Source organism: Zalophus californianus, chromosome 5 (assembly GCF_009762305.2).
Source record: "Zalophus californianus isolate mZalCal1 chromosome 5, mZalCal1.pri.v2, whole genome shotgun sequence".
Lineage (NCBI taxonomy): Eukaryota > Metazoa > Chordata > Mammalia > Carnivora > Otariidae > Zalophus > Zalophus californianus.
In genome coordinates this window covers 148,552,733-148,564,871 of record NC_045599.1, presented here as the reverse complement: position 1 = coordinate 148,564,871, position 12,139 = coordinate 148,552,733, and the positions used below count along the sequence as shown (strand labels likewise).

The 12,139-nt window shown below is 43.5% G+C and overlaps 1 protein-coding gene across 1 annotated transcript in view; it reads left to right on the top strand.

Annotated features, from left to right (window-relative positions):
- ADCY2 (adenylate cyclase 2) overlaps positions 1–12,139 on the top strand; it is a 401,408-nt gene that overhangs the window by 101,085 nt on the left and 288,184 nt on the right. The window contains exon 3 of the mRNA XM_027607059.2: positions 6,892–7,053. Coding sequence (XP_027462860.1) covers positions 6,892–7,053 — 162 coding nt within the window. The remainder of the gene's footprint in view (positions 1–6,891; positions 7,054–12,139) is intronic.

Here is a 12,139-nt window from a genome sequence, read left to right as displayed (position 1 = left end):
ATGCTTGCTTATGCCTTCTCGGGGGAGATTGGAATAGACAGCAGAGCTTCATGATGACATTAGACCTGGGGTACCATTTGATAGGAAAAACTAGGGGCTCCATATTTCAGCTATTGTTGGCATGTCTGGGAACATTTGACTTGCCATTGAACTCTGAAACAAATGGGAGCCACACAATAAAAAGCCACGGGCTTCACACCAGGGACCTGGGTGGTGAGAGACCAGATTTACGTAGAGTCTGGTTAGGACCATTTCTGTGTCTATCCTGCCCTTGCTTAAGTGATACCTCATGTCTTCTCTATGTTTGCAGTAATTTTCTGTTTAAAAAAGTAAAAAAAAAAAAATCATTCTTATGAAATAGTTCTGATTCATAAACTAAATAACTTGATGTTGTGGATGCTTATTCTTTGTCCCACATGTGGGAATAGAGCATGAAATGTAAAGTGGATGGAAAGTGCTTGAGATCTAAATTCTGATCTGACCTACAGTGTAGTCTTGATACTATGGTTTGATTTGTCCCCCCCCCCCCCCCCCCCAGAAGAGCAGAGTTGCTTCAGAGTGTAACAATGAACAGAGACCTGTGTGCAGAGAGGGAGCTGGGCAGGGGGACTGCACACAGAGCACCCTGGAACAAGCATCCCCTACAGGGCTCCAGAAATAGCCATGAAGGCTGGATCATGGGGAAAAAGCGAGGGGGCTGAGTGGAGGGGAGGTGGCCTAAGGAAGCCACATCTCAGGACTGGTGATCCATTGCCAGGACCTGGGAGTGTACTCTGAATGAGATGGGAGGCAGCTGGAGAGTGTTGCTGGAGAGATGATAAGAATTTGTATTTGAAGTGCGTCTAGAAAGAAGTGAGATTTCAAGAGGCCACCAAGATGAAGGAGGACATCCTGAGAGTGGGGAGTGGCAGACATGGAGAGGAGATCCCCACGCTCACGGGGATGCACCCCAGGCTCACCAACATGCTTCCAGAGCAGGGTGTGGGTGTGGGTGGAGAGGCCAGTCTGGGAAGAGTCTTGGCCTCTAGGCTGTGCGGTTTCCTCTTTCCTATGTGACCATGAGAACACTTGAAGAGAAGAGTTCTGAGCACAGGGGTAAGCCAGAGGAATTGTTCATCCAAGGAAGGAATTAATTCAACCTATGTACCCAGAATCATGACTCTAGCCAGCTATATGTTGGCTGGATTAGGGAAAGGAGAATGTTGGAGAAAGGGAGATCCATGAGTAATTGGATAAACGGCTCCTGTCTTGCCATGAGTGATCATCAGTAAGGAAATGCTAAGTAATCTGGTGCATCCATTACTAATGGAATATTTTGTAATTGGTAAAAAGTAAATCATATATTCACATCTACAGACTTGGGAAGATGCCCATCATGTATAATTCAGTGATAAAAAGCAAATTGCAGAGTGATGCATATGAAGGCATCTAACTTATCCATCAATAAAACCTGTGTGTCTATGTGCGCGCACGTGTGTGTGTGTGTGTGTGTGTGTGTGTGTGAGCGAGCTTGGTGTCAGTCAGGACCACATAAGCTGTGCTTGAGGTCCCAGGGGCTTACCGCCACAAAGGATAATGACTCATTCAAATGAACACAGGTCCATGTGGTCAACTGAGGAGATCTGCCTTTCACTTGAGACCAAAACCGAGAGAAACCCCTAAGTCATGTTTTCATGATTGCCAGAGAGGAGAGGGGGCTTGGTAAGTGGTGCACTAATTTCCACCCACAAGACACCTATGACTTCTTTCCTCACTGCATTTGTCAAAGAGAGTCATATGGCCCCATCTGACTTAGAAGAAAATGCTCAATGCTTCCCAGAAGGAAGAAAGTTAGAAATATTTGGTAGTGAGCCCTAATGATTACCAGAAGCATGGAGAATGGGGTGGAATGGGCAAAAACAAGAAGGCTATATACTCTGCTTCCCTTGTTGGGAGATGGGGAGAAGAAGGAGTGACCGAACACTATGGAAGTGTATTTTTTAACATATGGAAAAGTAATGAGCCAGCCTAGTGGAAGTAAGGGTGGAAAGGAGCAGACAGACAGATGTAGTTCGCTGGAGTCCTAAAGTAAGAAGACATTGTTTTTGTGTGTGGACATGAAGAATTGTCAAAGGTGAGGTGTAAACGTTTGCACCTGGCTTGTTGGGGACGAAGACATCATGGGTAGAATTGCGTTAGCCTGCAAGAGGAATAGGTTTAAGAACATAAAAGAGAAACTCCTACTTTGTTTGGAATTTATGGAGCAGGGGCACCTAGGTGGCTCAGTTGGTTGGGCGTCTGACTCTTTCAGCTCAGGTCATGAGCTCAGGGTGATGAGATCAAGCCCCACGTTGGGCTCCGCACTCAGCGGGGAGTCTGCTTGAGATTCTTTCTCCCTCTGCCCACCCCCCACCCCACACTCATGTGTGCTCTCTCTTTCTCTCTCTCTCTCTCAAATAAATAAATAAAAATGAAAAAAATTATGGAGCTTGAGGTTCAAGCAGACCAGTGGGAAGATGTGACTGTCTTGCAAAAGGCAAATGGCAGGCTAAGAGAAACACTTCAGATGGTTTTACTGGAATGAGTGCTGCCACCTCAGATATTGTGCCGATCCGGGTTTCTGGACAGGGTCTCCATCCTCAGATCAATGGCTCCTCTTTCTTCAGCCTCTGGATAGAGGTACATTCAAAGGGAATCTGTCATGGAAATGTCCCCATGGTAACATGGAAACCCAAGTGCTTGCATTCGCCTTTTTGGAGCTTCTAACCCACACATTCTTTAGATGTGCCAAATCCATTTCGGTTTTACATATGGCCTTATTTGAAGTTGCTTTGGAAAGAAGGCTAAAAAAAATAAATAAATAAGTAGAGCCCTCTGGAGTCATAAGAAGTGAAGACTATTCCCCCTGTGAGACTTGAAACCACACTTGACTTTCTTCTTTCCCCGTCTAGCCTGTGGAGTGCTCCCCAGGTGCCCTGAGCTGAGCTCCTGAAATGCTGCCGCTAAAATTCAAAACTTGATTTAATATGACTTCCTTAATTGACCTTTAAAAAATTCATTTTGTCATCTAAAAAAGAACACTTAGCAGGAGCAACTGTATTTGGAAAACAGAATGTCTATTCTCCATTTGGTTACTGCAGATAAGCCTTCGATGTGCTTCCTTTTCAAAGCCCAAAATGTCTGCGGAAGTGTATATTAATTGAAATAATGTGAGAGTTTTAGAGCTGTCCAAAATTAAGCTGTTCAGAAGTTATGGTAATTTCAAAGAACTGCTATAGGTTTTTGCATTAGAAGAAAAATGTGTAGTTGTAAAAGAGAGGCTCTTTATTGTAATTGTAAATTTTGATACCTGAAAATATTCCTTTAATACCTCTTGGAGGATATAGGATTTTGTATTAATGCTATGTATAGAAATTCATGTCTTCATTGAAAATATTTGGTGGATCTTAGGGATTCCAAAATCAATTTAATTTTCTCAATAAGCCGTGACAGTGCAACAGTTGTTTATCTCATTCTCATTCCTAAAAGAAACTTTTTCTCTAGTTTAGTGGCTGTGAACCAAGCTGATCCTACCCCCTGGGAGACATGTGACAATGTCTGGAGACATTATCAGCAGTTGGCATAACTTTGAAGAGGGGAATGCCAAGGGCATCTACTGGGTGAAGGGAAGGAATATTTCTACACATCCTACACTGCACATGGCAGTGTCCATCACAAAGAGCTGTCTAGTCCCCAGTGTCAATAGTGATGAGGTGGAGAAACCCTGCTTCCCATAATCTGTACCCCTATTCAACATTTAAAAAATGAAACATCTGTTTTAGCTCCTAGTGTGCCAGTATTTAGTATAACTGTCTTCTCTGATAATTTTGCTAAATGCTCATTGTTGTATGTTATTATTTATCATAACTCATGCTGTAAACACAATCTGAAAGTTCAATGTATAGAAATGAAGGGAATATGAGCCTATCTTTGGAACGTGAGCAGTTTTGTAATGATGATTAAAAATCGGTCCAGCTTATTGAAAGAACCCAATATCAGAGCCAAGACGTTGGGCACTTCCTGTGGTTGTCTTGGCAGGAGGGAAGAGTGTTTGCTGTCTTTCCATCTCAGACTTGTAGAAGTGGTTCGTGGGCACTTGTGTCTTATGTTAGGCTTTCAGCTTCATGAAATTTCCATCAAGGGAGAGAAATATTGCAAACTCTTTACTGAGAACACGTGAAGAGTTAAACCCATGGATTCCTATTTAGGATTTGACACTGACTACTTGGGGAATATTGGCCAAGTTCCCCATTTCTCTGGGTCAGTGATACTGCTTTTGGAGAGAGCAGGATGCAGCTAACAGCCCCCTTAGTGCTCTTGTAAAGACTAGATGAGATCACGCATCTGAAGAGTGGGGAAGGGACATGTATGCCAAGTGCTCCATAAATGCATGTCCTAGTTCTTATCAGTTTTGAAATCTGATTTGGGGTTCTAAGAACTCATTCTGTATATTTTCTTCTTGGGAAGATGGAGGGAGGGGGCTGCCCCCGTCTGCCCTTGTAGATTGGCACCTGGCTCAAGGGGTGCCTCCAAAGTGATGCCTAGTCTCTTTCCATCTATACTAGGTGTTTTGGTTCATAAACTGTCTAACAACATAATTTTTCCCATTCCATATACAGACTAGAAATAGAATGCTAAATAATAATACTTAACCGAAAAACATCTTCATAGTCTTTTTAAAGAGGTAAAATTAAAAAAAAAAAAAAAAAGTACCAGAAAAATAGTATGGCCATGGTGATCCTTTGGCCCATGTGTTTTGGCCCAAAGTCCCTTATGAATAGACTGAATTGGGAGGAGATGGGCATGAAACAGTTGGTCCATGCCCAACCTAGGCTCCCTAAGGAGGATTTCTGGACACATTTCCCCACTTGTGGTGGAATTCTCCTTGGCTGTCATTCTGAGACACCTGAACTTGCAGGATCTTAGAGAAGAGGATGTGGGGACCCCACCCCATTGTCTTGCCGGAGTGGGGCTAGGTACCCCTTCTCTCGGGCAACATCAGCTATAAAGCAATGGCTGATCCACGTGACTGTCCCTTCCCCTGGGCTGTCAAGTGCCTGAGAGCCGGGATTCTGCATCCATCCTCTGCCTCCAGACCCTCACTGCCTCCTCTGAGAAGCTTCATACGTGCTTATCTAGTGAGCAGGTGTTTGGGTTGGAATCCCCTAGAGAAAAGGAAGGGGCACGTTTGTGAGATCCAAATTTCCTTTTATGTCGTGCCCCCTGATCTTTCATATGCTCTTTTGTCTGTGATGGTTGTATGCATAGAGCTTACGTGATACCACTCTTGCACAGTGAAGTGGTGACTGTTACTATTCGTTGTAATATGTGCGGTGCGGACCCCCGTGTCTATGCAAGAGGGGAAATGAGCGTGAGCCTGGTGTCCTTCCAGGTCTTACTCTCTTCAGATCCACCAGGAGCAGGGCCCACATCCTCCTTGTGAACACATATCTTGACTCACTGCAGAAGAGCTGGCGTGCTGTCTCTGCGTCCTTCCAGCTGCACTGGGCTTTGGGGTTCCTTGTGATGCATGGATCACTCTGAATGTGGGACGAGTTCTTCCCTTAGCTTTGCTTCTGTCCTTGAGTGAAGAGCCATGTGGCAGAGCTCACCAGATGCCACTCTTCTGTTTCCCTGACCTCGGCTCTTCCCACTTGATTTATCACCTTTTAATCCTTCTCCATGTCCTTCTGCCTCTGCTGCTTTTGATGTAATGAAAATGGCCTGTTTTATTACCTACTAAGCCATTTTACTTTCATTCCAAATCTTTCTGTGAGCTTTCATATTGATTTATTTTTTATCGAGGAGACATTCACGTAACATAAATTACCTGTTTGAAAAGGAAGAATTGGATGGCATTTAGTACATTCACGGTGTTGTGCAACAAACACCTGCATCCAGTTCCAGAAAGATTGTCATCACCCAAAAGGGAACTCTGATCCTAGTGGGTAGTTACTTCCCACTTCCCCTGCCAACCTCCACTTTGTTTTCTGCCTCTGTAGATTGATTTATTCTAGATACCTCACAGAAATGGAACCTGACGATAGGGGGTCTTTTGCCTTAGCTGCATTCACTTAGCATAATGTTTTTGAGGTTCCTCCGTGTGAAAACACGTATCCTTACTTCCTTTCTCTGGCTGATTAGTACTCCACTGCCTGGGTACACCACAGGCTGCTTCTCTGTTCCTCCACTGGTGGACATTTGTGTTGTTAACACCTTTTGCCTATTGCGGATAGTGCTATTACGTATTAGCGAACGTGTGTGCGCACGCATTGGTTTGAGTCCCTGTTTTCAGTTCGTTAGGGCATAGACTTGAGAATGGAATCTCTGGGTCATATGGCAATTGTGCATTTCACTTTTTGAGAAACTGCCAAACTGTTCAGTTTCGTAACAGCTGAACCATCCCTAAGCTGTTTCGTTTTGTTTGTTACGTGGCCACACTGTTTGAACTTTACAGCTCCCAGCTCACCCAGATAATTACCTGTCCATCCTCCATGGGTCTCCGGAAACAGTTTGAAACAGAACTCAGGAGTCCAGATGTGCATGCTGAAATGCAGATACTAAACCCCGGGGAGTTTAGGACCCGCTTTGCATCCAGATCCAGAAAGTGCTCAGAGTTACCTAATGTCTGCAGTGGTTTGGGTCTCAAAACTGGAAATCCCCAAATTTTGAAAAAGGACAATTTTTCTTCCTCACGATAGTCCTTCATTGTAATCCATTGGGTTTGTCTGAACACGCTGTCTTGTTTTATCATAATCCTACTTTCTAAATGGGTGCTGGTCATGGTGTTTGGTGCAGCCATTAATGGGAAGGAGAGGGGGAGCAGTGGGGGAATGGGGACTCTCTGTGACTCTCCCTGTCCCTTTCTCATAGGTATCGTTCTTCCTCTTCATTATCTTCGTGGTGTACACCATGCTGCCCTTCAACATGAGAGATGCCATCATTGCCAGCGTGCTCACCTCCTCCTCCCACACCATCGTGCTGAGCGTCTGCCTGTCGGCCACGCCGGGGACCAAGGAGCACCTGGTCTGGCAGGTGGGTGCACTTCACCTCTGCCGGCCCTCACCACCCCACCCTGCATGCCAGGGGTGCCGTGTCCTGGTTCCAGGTGGGACTGTTGGTACCTGGCAGGTGCTCAAGCTCTGCTCTCTGCTGTGGACTCCAGTGTTTCTAGTGGATAGCCAGCCACACCTGCCTTCATCAGTGGAATCAACACTTAGCAATCAGCATCAGTGAAAATTAGAAATGGTGGTTCCATCTTGCTGATTGCTGAATGGTGGTATGATTGTGAGGCTTATAAGCTATTCTGACTCTTTTAGCACTTTTATTTTTAGAGTGAAAATAACTTACACAATTAAATTCATAATTCTCCCCCACCTCTCTCCACCTTGATATCTGAAACCCCTTCTTTACGGAGGAGAAAAGATTGCTCCATTTCCTAAACTTCTGGCAGGTCCATGGGCATGAAAAAGGTCTTTAAAATGCCACGACAGCAAATTTAGCTTTACTAATAAATGGCATTTCAGAGAAGCCATTGTATTTAATTAGTTGATAGCATTTTAAAAAGCGATTTGATTTCCTGCTATGTACAGCTGTACCCTCATCTGTACCCGAGGGTCAGTGGTTTGGAGTTATTCTTGAGTTCCTTTTTTTACGTGGAACAGGTATGATTAATTTTGCTCTATTAGACTCAAACATTTAAGAAAAGCAGCCATGGTGTAAAACGCGGGAGGCCCTGACAGAATTGGTTAACGAACAGCACTGCTGTTGAAAGGGGATTTCAGATGTGGGTCACGTGAGCCCCGTGGGGTCTGAGAACCCAGTTTGTCATTCAGTTGATGGAATGCTTTATTTGGAATCTTGAAATGGAACTGGAGGCTCATCCTTGGCTGTCTAGTAAACCCTCTGAGTTGGAAAGCTCTCTAGGGATCCCTTTTCTCAATATTCCTCTCCTAGAGCTCATAACACAGTGTTAAGTAAGCCCTGCATTTGTGAGACATCCTTTGTTGGCACCGCATGAGCATGAGCGCCCTGGCCCTGATTCTGCGCGGTGGGCCGCAGGTTGATGCGATTCTGGGTGGTGGGCCGCAGGCTGAGGGATTCTGCGCAGTGGGCCGCAGGTTCACGCGGGTGGGCTCAGACCAGGAGGCAAGCCTTGTCCTTGGGTGCATGCCCTGTGACTGAGCAGAGTAGCCTATAACTCCCGGGATGCAGAGGGAGACTGGTCAGGAACTAATCAAATGGAAGCAAGAAGGTGGTGGTTTATGAAAAGAAGAAACAATCCAGCTGTGCCTGGGGACAGGTGGGGAATGTGTTCCTTTTTATAGGAGCTCTGTCTTGGCTTTGCTTCCATCTGCTGCATGGCAATTTCCCTTGAAGGTATTTATGGGACATTTCTCCTTTCTCTGATAAATTCACTTTGCCATTCTCCCCGTAATGGGGCCTGGGTGGTGGGTATGTTTTTGCAGGAGGAAGGAGTATGTAAGCTGCTCCGCCAGCTGACAGTATGAAAATCACTGTGGGAAAGTCCTTGCCACGTGGGCATCAGGACTCTCGAACGTGTTTTCAGGGCTTATGTCACCTTCCTGGTTTTAGGCTCCCCTGGAAGACATCCCTTGAACATGTTGTACCTGTCTCTTCTGCCCCTTCATGAATAAATAGTGTCTGCGGGGCAAGTGTAATAGAAAAAAATATCTGGGAAATGAGAATTAAGATACATGCCTGTAAAGATTAAATGGGGTTAAAAAAAAGGGGGGGGGAAGTAAGTGCTTTGTAAAGACCCTGGTTTATTCTAGGTCATTACATACTATAGTGGGTTTGGTCTTTTAAAGCATTTTTAGTTTCTTCCATTAGTTAAAAAAAAATTGGGAAAGAATACAATCTTAAATATTTAATTAGTCAATTTTCAAAACAAAGGAAGATAATTCTTATCAGTGGGCAACCAGAGATGGGATAATTCTGGAATAGCAGAAAGAAGACAAGCTTTTCATTCCACATTATTTCATAGAAGAATAACATTGAAAGGCGCAAAAGAATGGAATGTCAGCTTTTCCTTTCTTCAGAAGTAATTTCACAGTGATTCCAAGATACAGGAAAGACAGGAGATGCTGACAGATTAAAAATGGAAGGTCACTGGTAAATTTCAGAGTAATGAGAAAAAGACCTCTAAATACCTTTGGCCACTGTAGATTATAGGACATACAACCTACAAATAGCACTGGTTTGTGATGTGAGAAGAACACTTCACTGAGTTCTGTTGTATTTTATTTTATTTTATTTTATTTTATTTTATTTTATTTTATTTTTTATTTTATTTTATTTTATTTTATTATTTTATTTTATATTTTTTATTTTATTTTATTTTATTTATTTTATTTTATTTTATATTTTATTTTATTTTATTTTATTTTATTTTATTTTATTTTATTTTATTTTTTTTTTTATTTTATTATTTTAGAGAGAGAGATTGAGAGCATGAGCGGGGGTGGAGGAACAGAGGGAGAGGGAGAGAATGAATCTTAAGCAGGCTTCATGCCCAGGATGGAGCCAGATGCAGGGCTCCATCTCACAACCCTGAGATCATGACTTGAGCCGAAATCAAGAATCAAATGCTTACCCTGCTGAGCCACCCAGGACCCCCACTGAGTTCTGTTTGTGAACCATATACATAAATTAGAATGCTATAGATTAGGTGGTTATTTTCCTGCCGTGTAATTGTTTGAAACAAAACTACATAAAATAAAAGATACTGGTTTTCTATAAAAAGGTTTGCCCATGAATGATGATCAGTGTTACCCTGCCTTCCAAGCCATCAAAGAAGGAATGCATTTTATTTAGCATGGATCTGTATTAAGAATATATGTTCGCTTAATTTTTTGAACATTGGTAATCCATCAATAGCATGTAATGTTTCTCTGTTAACCAAAATGCTGACATCATAGAAAACCCTATTCCCTTCCATGTTGATTAACGGAGTTCATTTTTTTCAGGAAATTTATTTTCCCAGCATTTGACTTGAAGTAGAATTCAGCTTCAGGCTATGCTATATCACTGAACTGAGGAAATTTAGTTAATAACTGAAAGTCATGAATGGTAATTTCTAATGCATTTAAACATAAAGTATAATCCCTAACAGCTTTTTTAACTTTTATTTTGACACAATCACAGACCCATCAGTAAGTTCCAAATCTAATACAGATAATTTTTTTTTTCCTAATCCATTGAAAGATGGGTTGCCAATCTAATGTCCCCTTGCCCCTAAATGCTTTAGGCTGCATTTCCTACAGTTCCATTCTACTCAACCATAATGCAACCGACAAAACTGGGAAATTCACATTGCTCCGCTGCTGCCATTCAGATTCTTCCAGCTTCCCCAATAACGTTCTTTATAGAAAAGGGCCCGGATTAGAATCCTGCAATGTTGCAGTGTGTTCTCAAGTCTCTTTGGTCTCCTTCAGTCTGGAGCGACTCCTTAGTCTTCTCTTGGCTTTCAAGATCTTAACACTTTTGAAGATTACAGACCAGTTATTTCGTCAAATGTCCTTCAGTTTCAGTCTGTCTGATGTTTCCTCAAGAATAGATTCAGGTTATGCATCTTTGGCAGGAATCACAGAAGTGATGGTGTGTTCCCATCATGTTCTATCAGGGTCTCATTATTTATGCTGGTCATTAGTGTGATGGTGCTGTCCACCAGGCTTTCCCACTTTGGGATTACTTTTTGTTACTAAGATGTATTTTGTGGAAAGGTACTTTGAAACCAGGCAAATATCCTGTTTTATTTACTCGTTGATGTCTACACTCTCTTGTGTTTCTCTGTTCTATACAGTGGGTTATAAGCCACGACCATCACTATTTATTTTGATACCTATATGGGCTCAGACTTGTCCCAAGGGTGCCCCTTCAAGCTGGCTTCTGTACCTTTTTTGATGTGTCCCTCTCACTCTTGGAGCACTTCTTCACTTTCTGACACAAGAAGATGTTCCAGGCTCATCTCATGCTTTCGTGCCGTGGCTCTGAAATCCATCATCTCTCCGAGGAGCCCTGGGTCTTTTTCTTGAAGAACGGCACTTGGAAGCAATCTCTGGGCTTCAGGTCTTTCCATTCCCCACTTGGTTGTCAGTACTCCCAAGGCAAGGTTCACACGCATCTACACCTACATCTACTTTTATCTATCCATCCATATTAAGTACCATGACTTCACACTGGTATTTTCAACCCGCCATGGGTTCCATGCCAGTTTCCTCCCTTTCCATTGTAACTCCTTGGCTAATAGTGAAAACAGTGTAGTTGCCATGATCCTTAATGTATTTATTTATTGGATCAATCCCGGTATGGAACCAGTCTGCTATCTCAGTTCCCACCCCTACTGCCACACAGGTGCCTTCTCACTTCACCCAAATTCCCTTCCACTCACACATGCCCCCCTTCCCTGGCTCAGGCTCTGACACCCCATCCATATGAGGTCCCCTCTCCCAATTGGGGCTCTGTCCTCTGTGTTTTCCCCATTGTAGACTCTTCTGGGACCCAGCCCAGCTTTATCACTGTGGGCAAGTTTAGCTTCCCTGGTCCCCTGTATGTGCAGCTGTTTCTTGCTCTGCTTGATGGCTGGGGGCTGAGTTATTCAGGAGAGAAGGAGGGGCGCCTGGGTGGCTCAGTCAGTTGGGCATTCAACTCTTGATTTCAGCTCAGGTCATGATCTCAGGGTGGTAAGACTGAGCCCTGCTCATGCTCCATGCTCAGCAGAGAGTCTGCTTAAGGTTCTCTCTTTCCCTCGCCCTCTGCCCCTCCCCCCGCTCATGCACACCCTCTCTTTCCCTCTCTCTCTCCCTCTAAAAGAAATTAAATAAATAAGTAAATAAAATTAAAAGGCCTCATTCAGGAGAGAAGGAAAAGGACAAGAGCAGGAGGAGAGGATGGGGCCAGGAAACGGAAGAGAAGGAACACACTTTGAGCAGAGTTTACTTGTGGAAGAGAAAGAGATTCTTTTCAGCGGCTCTCTGTGATCCCCTTCGTCCTAGTCTCTCAACTTTTTTTGCAACTTCTTCATGTTTATTTTCCTAACTGGGTTCCAAAGGCCAGTTTTTCTGGAATCTGGGACGATCCTTAAATATCAGGAAACTTA